The following is a 22,369-nucleotide window of genomic DNA, read 5'->3' as shown; positions in this document are numbered from 1 at the left end:
GATACTGCCATTGATTTTAAAAATTGGTTCTTAAAAGGAGTAGGTTTATGTGAGAGACTTTGAGGTTGATACTACAACTTGTATAACAAGTCTGATTTCTGGCTTCTCCATTCCGTGGTATGATCACAGACCCAGTCCAAAGAATAGTACTACATTGTCATAGTTCTTTTATGGAAAACTGATTGTGTACTCTTTTTTCTTTACCTTAATAGTTGACTCTTGTATTGAATGACACTGGGATGAAGATTGGGAGTGGCTTTTAGATTGGGTTGTATACTCAGGGAACTTTAGTGGACTGGAAAGAGACCACTGCTCCCCTTTTGGGTTTGCAGCCCTGTCCACCAGAATACTGCCTTATGCAGTGTATGTGCTATGTCTGCAGATACAACCACTCTACTGTACACAGTTCTATATAGATAATTTTATTTTAATTTACATCCTACTTTGCGTAAGTATTTGGTTCTTCTTTTGCAAATATTTTGAAAGTATGTGATGATGTCTGTTGTGTTTTTAAGGGTCATCAGTTTTTTCTGGGTTATATTGTCTATATAGGCATTGAATATATTAAACTTGACTGCAATGGGTAGAAAAGTTGTCTTAATGAACTAGTTCATTAGCAGCAGTGCATTTTATTTTCTTTTAATAGAAATGAGAACTGCCATCATAAACTGTTAGCTTCTGTATACTTTATTTTTTGTAGTAGACTTAAAAAGAGAATAAAAAGAAACTCCTAGGGGTCAGTCTCATTGAAGGTAGCCGTTATGAATGTGTATTTTATATACATACTGTGTACTGAAAAATTTATTTTGAAGTTTCTTTTGGTTATGTGAGAGGAGGTCATAGAGTGTTCCATTCTGATTGGATTCTGAATGAAAGATTTTAATTGGATGGGTACAGTCTTCGTGGTTTTCTTGCCTTGATAGTGTGTTTAAATACTAATATGTTTGGTAGAAATACTGATTTGGGAATAGGGTGTGTATTAAGAATATGTGTGGCAAACATTTTTTCTTTATGTATATTGTGGTCCGTAGGAAATGGTGGAAATAGGGCCATGATGAGCAGGACATTGATTTTAAACTAACCTGCAAACATTTGTGTAGCCAGTAGGAAGCTGTTTGAAAGTTCCTGAGCAGTAGAATGAAGTGCAGATCTGGTATTTAGAAAAGGAACTGGCAGCAGGATGGGCTGTAGAATGAAAGGGGTGTGAAACAGATAGGGAGCTGTTGCCATACTATAGGACTAAAATGAACTAGGGCCTGAACTCACTTATGAGGATGAATGGGCAAAGGAGTGGATTTAAGAATTAAAATTTATTTTCATATCCGCTGTAAATAGAATTTTTTCATCCTTAAGTGTGAGACAGCCCATCAGCCTCTTTAAGATAACTTTATTTACTTTTCATTAAACAATTTGCAAACCCAGTAACAAGTAGAATAGTACACATGAATCCTTAGGTGCTTATCATACAGCTTCAACACTTAACAGTGTTTTGACATTCTTGAGGTAACAGCCTTTTATGTACTTCAATATGAATAAAGTTTTTTTAAAAAGCAAAATAAAAGAAAAAATTTAATAGGTATAAAAATAAAGCCACTCAATTGGGTACAAAAACAATTGTGTAATTATTTAATTAGAGTGAGTGGCAAGAGAGAAGTGACTAGTGGGAATAGATAACATGTATGTATGAGAAAACGTTGACTACAACATTTTCTTAAAATATTTTTTTATTCATTTGTGCACATATGCATAGATCTTCCCCCCCCGGCTGTGAATGTATGAGCTTTGTCACCAGTTTTCTGAAATTTTACAGTTATGTGTCTTGGTCTGTTTTCATCCATTGTGCCAAGCATTCAGTTGCACCTTCTCAATTTGGAAGCACATATCCTTCACTTATGGAATACTTTCTTCTTTTACTTTTTTCTCTGCTTTCTTTTCTATTCTAGATAATATTGGATATCTTCGAATGGTCTTCTAATTTTTTTTATTGTTTTTCTCTTTTTCATCTTTTCCATTATCTGGGAGAATTTTTTATTCTTATAATGTTATTGTACTTAGTTTTCATTTCTGTTGTTAATTTCCAAGAAAATTTTTCTTTATTATTTAGTTGTAGCATCTTATTATTCATGCCTACAGTAATGCAGTATCTTTTTCCCTCCTCTCTCAAAGGATATTAATGATAGGCTGTTTTGTTTCTGTTAGATTTTTCTTTTCCTGCATAGTCTGTTTTCAACTTGATTATTTAAGTTAGTTATTTTTATCTTCTGACTTAGACTTTTCTGAAATGTTTGTTGATTGTTGGCCATTCACTCATGTAACGGTGGGCTGCTAAAATTGACTGGAAGCTCTGTACATCTGAACAGAACTTGCTTGACTGCAGGCTTCACTGGAGGGCTGTTTTTTCACATTCCCTGATGTCAGTATTTTTAGGTGTTTTTCTTTTTGTGGTAATCAGATTTTTTCAGATAAGGTATTCCAGTATTCTATCTAGAGCGTATATACTTGGCTGATGCAAATGTTCTGGTAGCTGGAGCTTTTAATTTCTGAATTTTTGAGGGTCCTGACATGATAATCATTGTCTTTGCTTTCTCATTGCTGACTTAGGATTCAGTTTTCTTTGGTCTGCTCAGTCAGTTACTATTTTTTAATCTAATTTCAAAGTTCTAAATTTTGTTGCTTTCTCAGTTTTTTTCTTATGGGTTGAAACAAAATTGTGATAATTTATTTATGGTTGTCTGTTTTTCCTTTTTTTTTTGACTTTAACATGTAATGTTTTCATAAGTTCTTAAATTTTTTTATAAATATAATTTAAAATAGCTACATAGTTTATTATTTGGATGCACCTTAGTTTACTTAACAAGGTTTTTTTTTTTAAGATATTGTTTGTAAAGTTAAACTTTTACAAATGAAGCTGTGATAGGCAGCCAAAGGAAATTTCAAAAATATTTTTCACACTTTTAGTACAGTGGTAGCATAATCTGGGTGAGTATTTAGCTTCTCAAGGTTGTAGACTTAAGTTTTGTTTGGATTTGTCAGATCTGACATAAATTTGTTTTTAGAAAATTAGTCATAATGTCTTATGGTCATTTCTTAAGATATTAGGTCATGTGAAATAATCTCATTATGTTACTGGTTAGACAAATTTTGAGTGTGTAATCTTGAGTGTAACATCTGAAGACAAGCAAATGGATAATCAAGTTGACTAGAAAGGTTGCTAGAATAGTGAGGATTTTCAGAATTGTTTAATAGAATGAGGATATTATGAAGAAATTAAGGAAAAAAGAAAAGCTGGGAAACATGGGCAATTTTTGTGTGTTTAAAAATCTGTGCCATTTTCCTAATATCTTCTCTGACCCCACCTCTGTCTTTCTCTTTTAATGTCTCTCCCACGTCTCTTTCCCCAATCCTTCCCGGTTCCTCCTTCCCGGTTTTTAATTGAACATTGACTGTGCCAGGAAGTACCTTAGGCTTTGGGGGGAAGGGGAGGTCACCATAATAGACATGGAGCCTATAGTCTAGGCATTTATTGTGCTTAATGGGAAAATTTAGGTTTTAATTAAATAATCATGCTAAAGATAATATAGTTATCAACTACATGTTCTTTGGAGTTTGAAGAAGTGACATTTAAGTTGATTCCCAAAGACAGTCAAGTAACAAATACTTATTGAGTACTTATTGCATGCCAGGTACTGTTTTAGGATGAGACATAGTAATAAAGTGATGGAATTTTGCGTGTGTGCGTGTGTGTGTATGTGTATATCTACGTTAATTTTTTGATTTATTTATATATCTCAGCATCACAGGGTTGAAAAGCACCTCAACAAATCCTATTAGAATAATGAGCACTCATCTTGTGGATATAGATATCACCCTGAGTAGGCCTTCATTGACATAACTGTATTTTATGATTTTTTTTTTTTCTTGAGACAGAATTTCACTCTTGTTGCCCATGCTGGAGTGCAATGGTGTGATCTTGGCTCACTGCAACCTCCGCCTCCTGGGTTCAAGTGATTCTCCTGCCTCAGCCTCCCGAGTAGCTGGGATTACAGGTGTATACCACCACATCTGTATGTTTTTTGTATTTTTAGTAGAGACAGGGTTTTGCCATGTTGGCCAGGCTGGTCTCTAACTTCTGACTTCAGGTGATCCACCCGCCTAGGCCTCCTAAAGTGTTGGGATTACAGGCGTGAGCCACTGCACCTGGCCATAACTGTATTTCAGATGTTAACTTTAAGTAGACCTTTTAAAGGAATTATCTATACAAAGCAATCATGGATGTAACAGAACTTCAAAGGAAATAAAACATTGGCTTCTTATAATTACAATTACATGGTGAGAAAAAGATTCAAAAACAAATGTTTCTATGTTGAGATAAAATGAACTACAATTAGAATCTTTTTTTTCCCCAAGATGGAGTCTTACTCTGTCACCCAGGCTAGATAGAGTGCAGTGGCGCGATCTTGGCTCACTGCAACCTCCACCTCCTGGGTTCAAGCAATTCTCTTGCCTCAGCCTCCTGAGTAGCTGGGATTACAGGCACCTGCCACCACACCTGGCTAATTTTTTTAGTTTTAGTAGAGATGGGGTTTCACCATGTTGTCCAGGCTGGTCTCGAACTCCTGACCTCGTGATCCACCCACCTCGGCCTCCCAAAGTGCTGGGATTACAGGCGTGAGCCACCACGCCCAGCCTACAATTAGAATGTTATGCTTTCTTTTACAACCTCAAATGGACAGTGCTCATAAAATTAAAAAATCATGCTTTCATAAACATTAAAACCTGTCATAAAATTAGTGGCAGTTAATAGGCTTTCTTAGTCTCTCTATATAAATAACCAGTGAACCATTTATTTTCTCCCTGTTGTGCAAAGCCAAGTGATCAATGCAGTTGATTTCAGATTGAGCATTTTTTTAACAAAATTATTGAAGCATACACAGACTTAATACTTTTGGAGAATTATGGAGTATGAAAGGAAAATTTTGAACTCTGCAGTTTTTACTGCTAGAGAGTTCTAAGACATTCAAAGTTATTTTTCTTTTTAACCGATGTGCAGAAAAAGATGAAATATTTTTGTTATGGAAGCAAGTGATTGTGCTTCAGACTGGAATCCTTTTGAATTCATGTTGTTTTCCCTGTAAAGAGAAACCAGGAAGAAGAAAATCCTATGACACTAATACATCATCCCAGGTGCTTTCAAAGGATTCCTTTTTGTATGGGAACTTATAAGCAATCACACTATTGCCATAATGAGATTCTTTTGGGTGGTTGAGTAACTTTCCTTCATTCCTCTTCTGGTAGACTCAGTAAAATTAGCTAGAGAGATCAGTGATCACCAGAGAGTGAGCTGTGTGGCTAGAGCTTGAATCCAAGTGGTCCAAAAACACCGTTTTTATTCTTATCCCCTCTCAGGAGAATGGTACTCATGAATGGAGTGGCATGCATCTTCTCTGAAGGCAGGATGTCTGTGCTGTTTTCTTCTCATGGCTAAATTAGGTAGTCTCTGTCTGTTGATAAAAAGGCTCATAATAAAAAATGCAAAAAGGAATTGTTGAAATCTCATTTCTCTGCCACACATAAGTGAAGTGATACCTCTCAGTGTAAACCAAACAATCTGTAAATAGTCTGGAATATCTGTGTGACAAATGACAAACCTCAGAGTACTGCCAGCTGTGTTTTCCAGGAAGGTTACTGATCGCAGATTGGAATTTGGCATATATTGTAAAGTTGACATATTGGGTGTTTATATGTATTAGGTAATTTCTATGGTTCTTTTTTTCCTTGAGCAGCTCAGTAGATGATGGTGCCATTTATTTATATGGGGAAGACTTGTAGAGGATCAGATTAGGGGAAATTAGTAGTTTTGTTTTGGCCATGGTAACTTTGAGATGCCTGTTAGACATGAAAGAAGTTACATAGAAATTACTGGTGGTCAGGGGAGCAACTGGGACGATAGTGTCGACTCTGAATATTCCTTGACATCCCCAGGCAGAACAATGCATTTCTTTTTGTGTTATTATAACATCTTTTATCCTTTAGATTTTTTTCATAATATTTATTATATTGCTCTGATTGTTGGTGTGTTTGTTTTTTCCTAAGGTCCAGGATCCTGTTGTGTTTCTATCAGCTTCTGGTACATAATAGATATTCCATAAATGATGTTTACATTCTCTCACCAGATCCTGTCAGTTTTACCTGTCAGGTATCTGTCAAGTCCATTTCTTTCTGTTCCCATTGCCTTAGTGCTGATTCTTATCATCTCATTAGAATCAGGGCATTTAAAATTTTTTTTAAGCAGTAGAACTCATTTTCAAATAAACTAAATGTAAGATCCTCATTATATGAGGGTATCAATTAGGGATTGGGTTGGACACTATTAATAAGGGAGCTATCTGACTATAATGGCTCAAGTGTAAAAGAGTTTCTTTTTCTCACATAATGATTAGTTGGGAGGTAGATGATTTTGGAATTGAATTGGTGGTTCAAATATATCAGTCAAAATGTCTTGAGATTCTCTTGGCCTTTGCTTCATGGGAAAGGAGAGTGATGCTGAATTTAAATGGAACAGGGAATTTAAATAGAATTTAAGTAGAACATAAAATATGGTGTGATATTATTTAAGTGTAAGGAAACTTGAATTTGTTTAAATTGAATAGTTTGATGATAATTTTAAGATAAAAAGGTGAGTATAAAAGCAGAAGAGCATAAAGAAGTCATTTCAACAGACTAGAGGAATGTGACTGGGCCACAATCAAAGGATATAATAAGAGCAGAAAGGTTAGGCAAATCTTGGAGAAATTATGGAGTAAGTAGATAGATGGTTTTAAAATTAATATTAAGAGGGAGAAGGCTCGGCGTGGTGGCTCACACCTGTAATTCCAGCACTTTGGGAGGCTGAGGTGGGCAGATCACTTGGGACGGGAGTTTGAGACCAGCCGGGCCAACATGGTGAAATCCTGTCTTTACTAAAAATACAAAACTTAGCCAGGCATGGTGGTGCACACCTGTAATCCCAACTACTCGGGGGGCTGTGAGGCAAGAGAATCACTTTAACCCAGGAGGTGGAGGTTTCAGTGAGCCGTGATTGCACCACTGTACTCCAGCCTGGGCGACAGAGTGAGAAGAGGTATTAAGACAGATGATTGACTTCAAGCTTTTAAGCCTACTGAACTGTCAGGATGATGGTACTTTTAATGGTGATGGGAAAATGGGAGAAATTGTATGGATGTACAGTAGCAGATTATTCACATTTGTGTTACAGGAAATCACAGTCTGAATAGAAAATGGTCAGAATGGCTAAAATGGTCACCTATTGTTTTCTTAGAATAAGGGTGGTGAACACAGAACGGGAAAATTCTTCAAGGTCTTTCTTCAATTCGAAACATGAAGTCATAACCAAGTATCTGGGACCTATTTGTAGTGATCTGCAGGAATTTATGAAAGTGCCAAAGAATTAACAGTTTATTCGGCTTCTAAGTGTTATTAATGTGAACTTTTTGGTAGTTGGAACATTTTGATCCCATACTCTCTTTGGTGCCTTTCACCTAATACTGTTCTAAAATAGGCTAATTTTAATAAATATTCAGCAAAGGAACATTCTTAGTGTTTAACTTCAAATTAAAAGTTGTAAACTTATTTTAACATCTAAAGTCCATTATGTTTGAGTGTTCTGTTAAATTCAACAAGCTAATAACCTTTTTTTTTTAAGGTACAGCAGGGAAGAACTGGAAACTCAGAGAAAGAAACTGCCCTTCCATCTACAAAAGCTGAGTTTACTTCTCCTCCTTCTTTGTTCAAGACTGGGCTTCCACCGAGCAGGTTAGTTACATAGTTATAACTCAATTACTGTACGACATTGGTATCTTTACATTGTATTTGTCCTATATTAAGTATAAAAGCTCTGAATGTTTTACCAAAAAACTGGAACATTTTACTTTGTTTTGGTACAAAATGAATTCTTCACAAGAAACTTCTTGATGTTTTTCCATCTAAAAAGCCTAGGGTAAGCAAGAAGTGAAGTGTGGTATATAGTTTTGTGTATGAATAAAGAGACAATCTTATATTCAAGAGAGGTGAATAAAGAGACAGTCTTACATTCAAGAGAGGTGGTAGCAATAGTATTTGCTGTTTCCTGTGCTCCCTATTTTTACATAAAGAATTATTGGACTTCTAAGTCTAGATCTATTGGCCTGAAGGTCTTTTGCTAATTGTAGTGAAAGAGGCTGTTGAAATTTCAGCTTGGAAAATCTTTAAAATTGGAACCATTTTTTGTTGTTGTTTGATTTTATATGATAATACCTCATATGTTCCCGAAGGTATCAGATGTAAGAGGCAAATATGCCAGAAAATGTCTTTTTTACTTAAATGCGACAAATGGTTACCCTATTATGCCATTACCAGGAAACTGGTAAAGGATAGTAGGCTAAGACTAGCGAAGTTTGAGGTCAGTAGTTTAATCTTGGACTAGATAAGATGACTAAAGTCTGGGCCTGAAACAGATTAATAACCCAACTATTACTAGTTCTCGGCCAGATCACTTACCTTTTGTGTTACTGGTTTAAATTTATTTTATATAGTTTTCTGTTTTTGTTATTCTACAGTTTTGTGTTGTTATAAGAGACATTTTAGAATAATCTAATGCAGGAAGAGACTTTATAGTGGCATCTAGTCTAGCTCTAAGATAAAGATTCTTGAAGCCTTCAGCCAAAATTAAATGGCATAAAGTGATCCAGGATTTTTGTGAATTGTCATAGACATAATGAAATGTGATTATTTAAGCTAAATATAATCTCAAAATGTTTGGTTTTAAAGAATTTATGATAGCTAAGCTTTTAATATGTAGTAATATATAGTATTTTAATATGTAGTATTCTTTTGGCTTATACATTTTTTAAGAGGTTAACTTTCATTCATTGAGTTTATGGTATTCTGCAGTATAGAGTGATGGTAACAGCTTGGACTCTGGAGTCAGATTTCTGGAGTTCAGATGCTGGCTCTGCGGCTTACTAGCTGTGCTGTCATTGGGCAAATTCTCTAATCTTCTTATGCCTTGATTTCTTAATCTGTAAAATGTAGTAATAGTACTTCCCTCAAAGTGTAGTTATGTATATTCAGTGGATTCATTTATGTAAAGTGTTTTAGAACAGTGCTGGTACCTAGAAAATACTCTAGATGTTTGCTATTATACTTAAACTATTTAAAAATCAATAGTTTTTCTGTACTTTGCCTTTTGTTTTTTTTATTGTTGATTGGCCTTTCAAAATTTGGGCCAGATTATGTAAGGGCTGTGTGCCATTATAAAGGCTTTGGCCTTTCCTATAAATTAAATAAATGGGGACTCACTGGCGGATTTTGAGCAGAGCAATGAAATAATCTGATTTAGGTTTGTAAAGTTTCGATTTAGTCGCTTTACTAAAAACAGACTACAGAGTTACTTAGGGTGGGTGAAAACAGGGAGGCCAGTTAGGAGGTTGCAGCAATTATCTAGGCAAGAGATAATGGTAACTTGGACCAAGATAATGGTGTGGAGATGCTGAGAAGTAGTCAGATACCAGTTATATTTCAGAAGGTAAGCCAATAGCCTATCTTGATGGATTGGATGTAGATTGTAGAGGAAAAAGCAGTTAAGGATGAATCCAAGGTTTTTGTTCTGATCAACTGAACCAGAATGATGGTTTTGTCGTTTACAGAGATGGAAAAGACCATAAGGAGGAGTGGTTATTGGAGGAAGAAGACCAAGAGTTCAGTGTAGAATATAATAAAAATGAGATGCCTGTTGGACATGCAAGTGGGAAATTTGAGTAGGAAGTTGGCTATATGGATCTGGAGTAGAAGGGAAGAGTATGGGCTGGAGATAATGAATTTAGGATAATCAGTGTTTAATATTACTTAAATGAAACTACAAAATGGAGTTAGACCATAAAAGAGGTAAGTATTGTTAGAGAAGTGATAAGAGACAGCCTTGGGGCACTCCCTTGTATGTCAGGAAAATAAGGATTAACTAGTAAGAGGAGACCATTAATAAGGAGGAATGATGAATGAAGTAGGAAAAAAACCCACTGTATGGCTTGAAAACGATGTGTTTCAAGAAGGAGAAATGTCAGCTATCAAATACTAAATCCAATTGATTGGTCAAGAAAATGAAGACTAAGAATGACCATTGGATTTTATTGATGGTCATTGGTGATCCTGACCAGGATCATTTTCATTTGTATAAAATGAAGATAAAAGACTTTGGAATGGATTAAAGAAAGAGTGGGAGGAAAAGAATTAGAGAAAATATGGGCACTTTTTGGAAGACTATTTTCTTTCTGTGGGGGCCAGAGAAATGTGACAGTATCTGGAGGGAAATGTGGGGTCAGGAGAAGTTTTTTTTCAAAACAAAGAAAAAAAAACAGCATTTTGGCTGGGCACGATAGCTCATGCCTGTAATCTGAGCACTTTGGGAGGCCGAGATGGGCAGATCTGTTGAGGGCAGGAGTTTGAGACCAGCCTTGCCAACATAGTGAAACCCCATCTCTACTAAAAATACAAAAATTAGCTGGGCATTGCGAAGCAAACCTGTAGTTCAAGCTACTCGGGAGGCTGAGGCGGGAGAGTCACTTGAACCCAGGAGGTAGAGGTTGCAGTGAGCCAAGATCGCACCACTGCACTCCAGCCTTGGCGACAGAGTGAGACACTGTCTAAAACATAATAATAATTACAGCATTTTGTATATTTACGGGAATGAGTTATTAGAGGAGAAATTGGTGGTGTAAGACAGGGAAGTTGTAGAGGAATGTCGTTTAATAAAGCCAAAGGGATGAGATGTAATATGAAGTGGAGGAGTTGCCCTTAAGTAGAAGCATGGACCGTTCATTCATAAGAACAGTAACGAAGGCAGGATACAGGGCACCAGTGCAGATGGGTAGGTGGATAATGGAATGGTAATAATTGAAAGTTCTCTTCTGATTGCTTTCATTTTTCCCAGCAAAATAATATGCAGACTTATCTGATGAGAGTGAGGCTGTTGGAAATAAGAGGCCATTGGAAGGTAGCATTGAGTGTTTGAGAAGAAAAGAGGTCTGAAATAGTTTTTTGGAGCTCTGTGAATAAACTAGGTGAAAGGAGTAGCTGGGCAGCTGGAGTGAAGTGTGGGGTCAAGAGAAGCCTTTTTTTCAAGATGAGAGGAATTACAGTATTTTTATATGCTGATGGGAATGAGTTAAAGTAAAAAATTGATGACACAGGGAGAGAAACTGTACAGTACTACTTTCTTATCTAGGTTTTGCTTTCCTTGGTTTCAATTACCTGTAGTATGTTACAATAAGATATTTTGAGAGAAACCACATTCATACAACTTTTATTATAGTAGATTGTTTTTAGATTGGTGTAAAAGTAATTGCGGTTTTGGACTGTGAAATTTAAATCATAACTAGGCTCAGACACATCTTTATTAATCAAAATAGAAACCATTACAATCACATTTTTTGCCAATGAGAAATAAGTTTCTTTATTCCTGTAGTGTAAAAATCCGTGCTTCGGATTAGACAAACTCTTGGAAAGCATTTTCTGTATCCTGCTGATTGTGGAAGTGTTTTCCCTGCAAAAAGTTATTAAGATGCTTGAAAAAGTGGTAGTTGGGTGACAGGAGATCAGATGAATATGGCGGATGAGGCAAAACTTTGTTGTCCAATTCATTCAACTTTTGAAGCATTGGTTGTGCAACATGTGGTTGGGCATTGTTGTGGGGGAGTATTGGGCTCTTTCTGTTGCCCAGTGCCGGCTGCAGGCATTGCAGTTTTTGGTGCATCTCATCGATTTCCTGAGCATACTTCTTAGATGAAGTGGTTGTGCTGGTATTCAGAAAGCCGTAGTGGATTAGACCGGCAGCAGACCACCAAACAGTGACCATGATCTTTTTCTGGTGCAACTTTGGCTTTGGGAAGTGCTTTGGAGCTGCTTCTCTGTCCAGCCACTGAGCTGGTCATCTCCAGTCATCGTATAAAATACACTTTTTTTTTTTTATTATACTTTAAGTTTTAGGGTACATGTGCACAATGTGCAGTTTAGTTACATATGTATACATGTGCCATGCTGGTGTGCTGCACCCATTAACTCGTCATTTAGCATTAGGTATATCTCCTAATGCTATCCCTCCCCCCTCCCCCCACCCCACAACAGTCCCCAGAGTGTGATGTTCCCCTTCCTGTGTCCATGTGTTCTCATTGTTCAATTCCCACCTATGAGTGAGAATATGCGGTGTTTGGTTTTTTGTTCTTGGAATAGTTTACTGAGAATGATGATTTCCAATTTCATCCATGTCCCTACAAAGGGCATGAACTCATCATTTTTTTGTGGCTGCATAGTATTCCACATTTTCTTAGTCCAGACTATCATTGTTGGACATTTGGGTTGTTTCCAAGTCTTTGCTATTGTGAATAATGCTGCAATAAACATACGTGTGCATGTGTCTTTATAGCAGCGTGATTTATAGTCCTTTGGGTATATACCCAGTAATGGGATGGCTGGGTCAAATGGTATTTCTAGTTCTAGGTCCCTGAGGAATTGCCACACTGACTTCCACAATGGTTGAACTAGTTTACAGTCCCACCAACAGTGTAAAAGTGTTCCTATTTCTCCACATCCTCTCCAGCACCTGTTGTTTCCTGACTTTTTAATGATCGCCATTCTAACTGGTGTGAGATGGTATCTCATTGTGGTTTTGATTTGCATTTCTCTGATGGCCAGTGATGATGAGCATTTTTTCATGTGTTTTTTGGCTGCATAAATGTCTTTTGAGAAGTGTCTGTTCATGTCCTTCACCCAGTTTTTGATGGGGTTGTTTTTTTCTTGTAAATTTGTTTGAGTTCATTGTAGATTCTGGATATTAGCCCTTTGTCAGATGAGTAGGTTGCAAAAATTTTCTCCCATTCTGTAGGTTGCCTGTTCACTCTGATGGTAGTTTCTTTTGCTGTGCAGAAGCTCTTTAGTTTAATGAGATCCCATTTGTCAATTTTGGCTTTTGTTGCCATTGCTTTTGGTGTTTTAGACATGAAGTCCTTGCCCATGCCTGTGTCCTGAATGGTAATGCCTAGGTTTTCTTCTAGGGTTTTTATGGTTTTAGGTGTAACATTTAAGTCTTTAATCCATCTTGAATTAATTTTTGTATAAGGTGTAAGGAAGGGATCCAGTTTCAGCTTTCTACATATGGCTAGCCAGTTTTCCCAACACCAGTTATTAAATAGGGAATCCTTTCCCCATTGCTTGTTTTTCTCAGGTTTGTCAAAGATCAGATAGTTGTAGATATGCGGCATTATTTCTGAGGGCTGTGTTCTGTTCCAATGGTCTATATCTCTGTTTTGGTACCAGTACCATGCTGTTTTGGTTACTGTAGCCTTGTAGTATAGTTTGAAGTCAGGTAGCTTGATGCCTCCAGCTTTGTTCTTTTGGCTTAGGATTGACTTGGCGATGCGGGCTCTTTTTTGGTTCCATATGAACTTTAAAGTAGGTTTTTCCAATTCTGTGAAGAAAGTCATTGGTAGCTTGATGGGGATGGCATTGAATCTATAAATTACCTTGGGCAGTATGGCCATTTTCACGATATTGATTCTTCCTACCCATGAGCATGGAATGTTCTTCCATTTGTTTGTATCCTCTTTTATTTCCTTGAGCAGTGGTTTGTAGTTCTCCTTGAAGAGGTCCTTCACGTCCCTTGTAAGTTGGATTCCTAGGTATTTTATTCTCTTTGAAGCAATTGTGAATGGAAGTTCACTCATGATTTGGCTCTCTGTTTGTCTGTTATTGGTGTATAAGAATGCTTGTGATTTTTGCACATTGATTTTGTATCCTGAGACTTTGCTGAAGTTGCTTATCAACTTAAGGAGATTTTGGGCTGAGACAATGGGATGTTCTAGATATACAATCATGTCATCTGCAAACAGGGACAATTTGACTTCCTCTTTTCCTAATTGAATACCCTTTATTTCCTTCTCCTGTCTAATTGCCCTGGCCAGAACTTCCAACACTATGTTGAATAGGAGTGGTGGGAGAGGGCATCTCTGTCTTGTGCCAGGTTTCAAAGGGAATGCTTCCAGTTTTTGCCCATTCAGTATGATATTGGCTGTGGGTTTGTTATAGATAGCTCTTATTATTTTGAGATACATCCCATTTACATACCTAATTTATTGAGAGTTTTTAGCATGAAGGGTTGTTGAATTTTGTCAAAGGCCTTTTCTGCATCTATTGAGATAATCATGTAGTTTTTGTCTTTGGTTCTGTTTATATGCTGGATTACATTTATTGATTTTCGTATATTGAACCAGCCTTGCATCCCAGGGATGAAGCCCACTTGATCATGGTGGATAAGCTTTTTGATGTGCTGCTGGATTCGGTTTGCCAGTATGTTATTGAGGATTTTTGCATCAATGTTCATCAAGGATATTGGTCTAAAATTCTCTTTTTTGGTTGTGTCTCTGCCCGGCTTTGGTATGAGGATGATGCTGGCCTCATAAAATGAGTTAGGGAGGATTCCCTCTTTTTCTAATGATTGGAATAGTTTCAGAAGGAATGGTACCAGTTCCTCCTTGTACCTCTGGTAGAATTCGGCTGTGAATCCGTCTGGTCCTGGACTCTTTTTGGTTGGTAAGCTATTGATTATTGCCACAATTTCAGAGCCTATTATTGGTCTATTTAGGGATTCAGCTTCTTCCTGGTTTGGTCTTGGGAGGGTGTATGTGTCGAGGAATTTATCCATGTCTTCTAGATTTTCTAGTTTATTTGCGTAGAAGTGTTTGTAGTATTCTCTGATGGTAATTTGTATTTCTGTGGGATCGGTGGTGATATCCCCTTTATCATTTTTTATTGCGTCTGTTTGATTCTTCTCTCTTTTCTTCTTTATTAGTCTTGCTAGCAGTCTATCAATTTTGTTGATCCTTTCAAAAAACCAGCTCCTGGATTCATTCATTTTTTGAAGGGTTTTTTATGTCTCTATTTCCTTCAGTTCTGCTCTGATTTTAGTTATTTCTTGCCTTCTGCTAGCTTTGGAATGTGTTTGCTCTTGCTTTTCTAGTTCTTTTAGTTGTGATGTTGTGTCAATTTTAGATCTATTGTGCTTTCTCTTGTGGGCATTTAGTGCTATAAATTTCCCTCTACACACTGCTTTGAATGTGTCCCAGAGATTCTGCTATGTTGTGTCTTTGTTCTCGTTGGTTTCAAAGAACATCTTTATTTCTGCCTTCATTTCGTTATGTACCCAGTAGTCATTCAGGAGCAGGTTGTTCAGTTTCCATGTAGTTGAGCGATTTTGAGTGAGTTTCTTAATCCTGAATTCTAGTTTGATTGCACTGTGGTCTGAGAGAAAGTTTGTTATAATTTCTGTTCTTTTACATTTACTGAGGAGAGCTTTACTTCCATCTATGTGGTCAGTTTTGGAATAGGTGTGGTGTGGTGCTGAAAAAAATGTATATTCTGTTGATTTGGGGTGGAGAGTTCTGTAGATGTCTATTAGGTCTGCTTGGTGCAGAGCTGAGTTCAATTCCTGGGTATCCTTGTTAACTTGCTGCATCGTTGGTCTGTCTAATGATGACAGTGGGGTGTTAAAGTCTCCCATTATTATTGTGTGGGAGTCTAAGTCTTTTTGTAGGTCACTGAGGACTTGCTTTATGATTCTGGGTGCTCCTGTATTGGGTGCATATATATTTAGGATAGTTAGCTCTTCTTGTTGAATTGATCCCTTTAGCATTATGTAATGGCCTTCTTTGTCCCGTTTGATCTTTGTTGGTTTAAAGTCTGTTTTATCAGAGACTAAGATTGCAACCCCTGCCTTTTTTTGTTTTGCATTTGCTTGGTAGATCTTCCTCCATCCTTTTATTTTGAGCCTATGTGTGTCTCTGCACGTGAGATGGGTCTTCCGAATACAGCACCCTGATGGGTCTTGACTCTTTATCCAATTTGCCAGTCTGTGTCTTTTAATTGGAGCATTTAGTCCATTTACATTTAAAGTTAACATTGTTATGTGTGAATTTGATCCTGTCATTATGATTTTAGCTGGTTATTTTGCTCGTTAGTTGATGCAGTTTCTTCCTAGCCTTGATGGTCTTTACAATTTGGCATGATTTTGCAGTGGCTGGTACTGGTTGTTCCTTTCCAAGTTTAGTGCTTCCTTCAGGAGCTCTTTTAGGGCAGGCCTGGTGGTGACAAAATCTCTCAGCATTTGCTTGTCTGTAAAGTATTTTATTTCTCCTTCTCTTATGAAGCTTAATTTGGCTGGATATGAAATTCTGGGTTGAAAATTTAAGAATGTTGAATATTGGCCCCCACTCTCTTCTGGCTTGTAGAGTTTCTGCTGAGAGATCAGCTCTTAGTCTGATGGGCTTCCCTTTGTGGGTAACCCGACCTTTCTCTCTGGCTGCCCTTAACATTTTTTCCTTCATTTCAACTTTGGTGAATCTGACGATTATGTGTCTTGGAGTTGCTCTTCTCGAGGAGTATCTTTGTGGCATTTTCTGTATTTCCTGAATCTGAATGTTGGCCTGCCTTGCTAGATTGGGGAAGTTCTCCTGGATAATATCCTGCAGAGTATTTTCCAACTTGGTTCCATTCTCCCCGTCACTTTCAGGTACACCAATCAGATGTAGATTTGATGTTTTCACATAGTCCCACATTTCTTGGAGGCTTTGTTCATTTCTTTTTATTCTTTTTTCTCTAAACTTCCCTTCTCACTTCCTTTCATTCATTTGATCTTGCATCACTGATACCCTTTCTTCCAGTTGATCACCTCGGCTCCTGAGGCTTCTTCATTCTTCCCGTAGTTCTCAAGCCTTGGTTTTCAGCTCCGTCAGCTCCTTTAAGCACTTCTCTGTATTGGTTTTTCTAGTTATACATTCTTCTAAATTTTTTTCAAAGTTTTTAACTTCTTTGTCTTTGGTTTGAATTTCCTCCCATAGCTCGGAGTAGTTTGATTGTCTGAAGCTTTCTTCTCTCAACTTGTCAAAGGCATTCTCCGTCCAGCTTTGTTCCGTTGCAGGTGAGGAACTGCGTTCCTTTGGAGGAGGAGAGGCGCTCTGCTTTTTAGAGTTTCGAGTTTTTCCGCTCTGTTTTTTCCCCATCTTTGTGGTTTTATCTACTTTTGGTCTTTGATGATGGTGATGTACAGATGGGTTTTTGGTGTGGGTGTCCTTCCTGTTTGTTAGTTTTCCTTCTAACAGACAGGACCCTCAGCTGCAGGTCTGTTGGAGTTTGCTAGAGGTCTACTGCAGACCCTGTTTGCCTAGATACCAGCAGCGGTGGCTGCAGAACAGCGGATTTTCGTGAACCGCGAATGCTGCTGTCTGATCGTTCCTCTGGACGTTTTGTCTCAGAGGAGTACCCGGCCATGTGAGGTGTCAGTCTGCCCCTACTGGGGGGTGTCTCCCACTTAGACTGCTCGGGGGTCAGGGGTCAGGGACCCACTTGAGGAGGCAGTCTGCCTGTTCTCAGATCTCCAGCTGCGTGCTGGGAGAACCACTGCTCTCTTCAAAGCTGTCAGACAGGGACATTTAAGTCTGCAGAGGTTACTGCTGTCTTTTCGTTTGTCTGTGCCCTGCCCCCAGAGATGGAGCCTACAGAGGCAGGCAGGCTTCCTTGAGCTGTGGTGGGCTCCACCCAGTTCGAGTTTCCTGGCTGCTTTGTTTACTTAAGGAAGCCTGGGCAATGGCGGGCACCCCTCCCCCAGGCTCGCTGCCACCTTGCAGTTTGATCTCAGACTGCTGTGCTAGTAATCAGGGAGACTCCATGGGTGTAGGACCCTCTGACCCAGGTGCAGGATATAATCTCCTGGTGCGCCGTTTTTTAAGCCCATTGGAAAAGCGCAGTATTAGGGTGGGAGTGACCCAATTTTCCAGGTGCTGTCTGTCACCCCTTTCTTTGACTAGGAAAGGGAACTCCCTGACCCCTTGTGCTTCCTGAGTGAGGCAGTGCCTCGCCCTGCTTCGGCTCGTGCATGGTGCACTACACCCACTGTCCTGTGCCCACTGTCTGGCACTCCCTACTGAGATGAACCCAGTACCTCAGATGGAAATGCAGAAATCACCCGTCTTCTGCGTCGCTCACGCTGGGAGCTGTAGACCAGAGCTGTTCCTATTTGGCCATCTTGGCTCCATCCTTAAAATCCACTTTTCATCGCACATCACAGTCCGATAGAGGAATGGTTCATTGTTGCATAGAGTAAGAGAAGACAACACTTCATGAGGATGATTTTTTTGATTTTCGGTCAGCTTATGAGGCACCCACTTACTGAGCTTTTTCACCTTTCTGATTTGCTTCAAATGCCTAACAACCGCATAATGGTCGTTGAGTTCTTCGACAGCTTCTCGTGTAGTTGTAAGAGGATCAGCTTCGATGATTGCTCTCAGTTGGTCGTTGTCAACTTCCAATGACCAGCCAAGGTTTTCGTTTCCTTTGTAAAACTTCTGGAACTACCACTGCACTGTATGCTCATTAGCAATTCCTGGGCCAAATGTGTTGTTGATGTTGTGAGTTGTCTCTGCTGCTTTATGACCCATTTTGAACTTGAATAAGAAAATTGCTCGAATTTGCTTTTTGTCTAACATCATTTCCATAGTCTAAAATAAACATAAAATAAACAGCAAGTAATGTCATTAGCAGAAAAAATAAATAAAACGAGAAATGCCCATTAAAATGATGTGTAACATAACTACTTGTTTAAGAATGTATTCCAGTATCAAACTGCAGATCCCAACAGTGCAAACACCACAATTACTTTTGCACTCACCTAATTGTTCTTTTATTATTGTTAATTTCTTACTGTGTTTAATTATAAATTAAATTTTATAGGCATGTATGTATAGAAAAAAACATTGTACATATTGGGTTCAGTACCATCGTCAGTTTCAGGCATCCACTGGAGGCCTTAGGATATATCCTCCACTGAGGGTCTTAGAATGTATCCCCCAAGAATAAGGTGGGGGGGCTGCTGTATATTTTCAACTTTTCTTGAAATTAATGGCCATGGATTTAAAGTGTGACAGACTTGTCGCTGCTTTTTTGGGTGTTTCTCTGACTCTTGTTAGGTATATGAGTGTTTATGAAGGTTAGCTAGAGTTGGATTTAACAGAGGTTGATGTATCAGGGAATTATAAAAAAGGGATAAAGGGGACAGGTACATGAGCATTTACTTGAGGGAGTTATTGTAATGATGGGCCATTGGCTAAGACGAGATGGAGGGCAAATATAGGTAAGGGACAGCTGAAAGGAGGTAAAGAAAGGATGGAAAAATTAGCAGGGCTATCACTATTAAAAAACGAAAAATGAATAATTACCACTGCTACCTATAAAAGTTACCTAAGTTGTCAGTACTGTCACTTTCGTACGTAAAGGACAGTAGCCACAACTCATTAGGAAAGTTTGTTTTCTGGATTCCATTTGATAAAAAGGATACTTTGCAGTCATTGTGAAATATTTCCCATAAAAGTATTTTTTTGTTTTATTCATTATATTTATGGAGATTGGATAGACATCTTTGAAAGTAAAATTGTATTGACCTTAGGGAGAAAACAGTAAATGTTATTCATTAAGATGTAATACAGGGTGCACAGTAGATGTTTAAGACTAATGAGCTGTACTACTGACCTAAGCACTGTATTTCCATTGTTTACAATCTTAGATTGTCTTATTAATGTATATGTAAGTGTTGATATGCTTGCACAGAACTTTTAAAAATATTTTTTCATACTTTATCAATAGAAATGCTGGGTTTCCAACGTTCTGTAGTACCCATCAAATTGGCATTGTTAAGTAAAATTTTATATTTAATATATCAGAATGCTTTGCTTAATCTTTAAACGTTTGCATCTTAACTTTTTGTGAAATACATACATACAGAAAAGTGGCATATCAGGAATGTACATCTTGGTTAAATTTTTACAAGCTAAACATACTTTTGTAAACCAGGATGTAGACTGATAGAACATTTTTATTACCCCCAAAAGTCCCCATTATGCCTCCTTCATTTGTTGTCATTGAAAAAAAAAAGTTTTATTTTGAAAAAAATTTAAACTTACAAAGAATTGCAAAAAAAAGTACAAATAACTTCCATATACTGTTATCCAGATTTTCCAGTTAATAACATTTTGTCATATTTGCGTTATAATTTCTCAAAAACATTTTTCTTACTGGGCCATTTGAATATTAATTGTAGGCATCATGCCCCTTTACCCTTAAGTACTTAAGCATGTATTTCCTCAGAACCAGGACATTCTGTTAGATAATCATACGGCAGAGTTATCAAAGTCAGAAAATCTAATAGTGAATCAGTACTTTCATCTAATTGCAGGCTGTAAATTTTGTAAATTATCCCGATATCCTTTATGGCAATGTTTTCTTTCTTCATGGATTTAGGACTTAATCCAGTGTCACGCGTTAAATTTAACTATTTTATCTTTTTGTTTTTCTTAAATCTGGATCAGCTTCTTAGCTTTTCTTTGTATTTCTTAACATTGAATTTTAGAAGAGTACAATCTAGTTGTTGAGTTAATTGTTCTTGGTTTTGCCTGATATTTTCTCATGATTAGATTCAGGTTTTGCTTTTTGGGCAGGAATACTATGTAAGTGATGATGTACCCTTCTCAGTGTATTGGCTTGGAGATACAGGATGTCAGTTTGTCATGTTATTTTATTAGAAATGATAATTCTAATGACTTAGTTGTGATGGGGTCCTTTGGGTTTCTGCACTGCAAAGTTGCTATTTTTTCCTTTGTATTTAATAAGTAATTTGTGGAAAGACTAAATATCCTGTTCCTCTTCAAACTTTTTAGGGATTTTAGTGCCAGTGATAATTTCTTCTTTAGTCAGTTATTACTGTAATGGCTGCAAAATAGTGATTATGTAACTCTTATTTCTCTTAACATTTATTAGTTGGCATTCTACTTCAAAAATGAGCTTTCCCACTCCGCCACTTATCACTTAGACTCATAAATTCTTATTTTATGTGTGAGAAAGTGTGTATGTGTGACTTACAAATATAGCTTATTTGTATACATGGTGTTTAAACCGTATGTATGATTTATATATACTGTAATTCATTTTGATGTGAACATCAAATTGTTCCTCTTCAAACTTGCTCCGTGACCTTTGATATGTCTCCATCATGTTTTTTTTTTTTTAGGGTGTTTTTATAGTTTGGCATTACCAGGATGTTCCAGGCTTATCTTGTAGTTTCCCTGTTTCTTTCTTAGAAGCAGCCATTTTCAAAGGCACTCTGATTCCTTTTAGTGGGGAATGGTAATTAAAAAACAAGATCAGGGTGCTAGCTGTGCTCCTTATACTAGGGCATCCTTATTTCCAGGCCTTTTCAGCACTCAGAGCTAGGAAAGAATTAGCATTTTCAAGATGAAATTTCCATGTGTGTTTTTTAAAATACATTTTAGTCATGAAATCATCATGTTTCTTTTACTTCCATTTGAACATCACAGGATTCTTATTCCTATTTCTCTTTCCCTATTCCATATTGCATCTCCTTTTTTTTTTTCCACAATGAGAACCTGGCTCCCAGAATCTTGAAATACACATATAACAGATTCAGAACTTTTACTGTTATAAGAAAACCTATTCAGTAGTTTAGGATTTGTTTACAGTTTTTTCTTTGTCTCTTTTTAGGCTAAGGGTATATTATTCAAATATTGGGTTCAGAAGTTTCCTACAGAGTTGTTATATTAATAATTTAAAATATATAATTTGGTTTATTGTATCTGTTTGTATGCAGTTTTAGCATTTATTTTTCCTTCCATGTTCACTGATTTATTTTTTGCATATGTAAAACATCTAACAGTTCCAAAGGCAAGAGTATCCAAAGGTATATAGAAACTTGTCACATCTTTCTCTGTTTCTTTCATTCCTGTCAGAACAGATTTCATTTCATTTCTGGTTTGTTTTTCCTGTGTTTCTTTTTACATAAACAAGCAGATGCATAAACATGTTTATATATCCTGTTGCTTTGAAAGAGCATCTTATTAGTTCTGTAAAGTATTGGCAATATTGCCAATATCTGAACTTTTTATGAAGTATGTCAACAGGGATAAAATTAACTTTTTTGGGAACTTTGAAAGAGTTATTTTGAAAGGGATTTTTTATAAAATAGTATAGGTTTTTATGAAACACGTCAGAGTGTTGCTGTTAACTGGTTGCACTAACAATACTTATATCTATTGTTGAAGAATATAGGGAAAGAAATATCAAAATTTTTAGTAAGATTTTGTAAAACTGCAAAAATTAATATTAAGAATTCATAGAGGCACAGAAATGTATTTTTTAAATAATGTATTGTAACCTGATGTAAATCCTTAGTTCTTTTCTCATTTCTTCATTGACATCATACTATGTTGAAGAATATTTCTAAAAA

At 37.1% G+C, this 22,369-nt stretch overlaps 1 protein-coding gene across 40 annotated transcripts in view; it reads left to right on the top strand.

Annotated features, from left to right (window-relative positions):
• FIP1L1 (factor interacting with PAPOLA and CPSF1) overlaps positions 1 to 22,369 on the top strand; it is an 82,012-nt gene that overhangs the window by 14,454 nt on the left and 45,189 nt on the right. For all 40 annotated transcript variants that reach the window (XM_055385824.2, XM_019025506.4, XM_019025505.4 and 37 more), the window contains one exon: positions 7,703 to 7,812. In XM_055385824.2, coding sequence (XP_055241799.1) covers positions 7,703 to 7,812 — 110 coding nt within the window. The remainder of the gene's footprint in view (positions 1 to 7,702; positions 7,813 to 22,369) is intronic.

This window comes from Gorilla gorilla, chromosome 3 (genome assembly GCF_029281585.2).
Source record: "Gorilla gorilla gorilla isolate KB3781 chromosome 3, NHGRI_mGorGor1-v2.1_pri, whole genome shotgun sequence".
Classification (NCBI taxonomy): Eukaryota; Metazoa; Chordata; class Mammalia; order Primates; family Hominidae; genus Gorilla; species Gorilla gorilla.
This window is presented reverse-complemented; position numbering and strand designations above follow the sequence as displayed.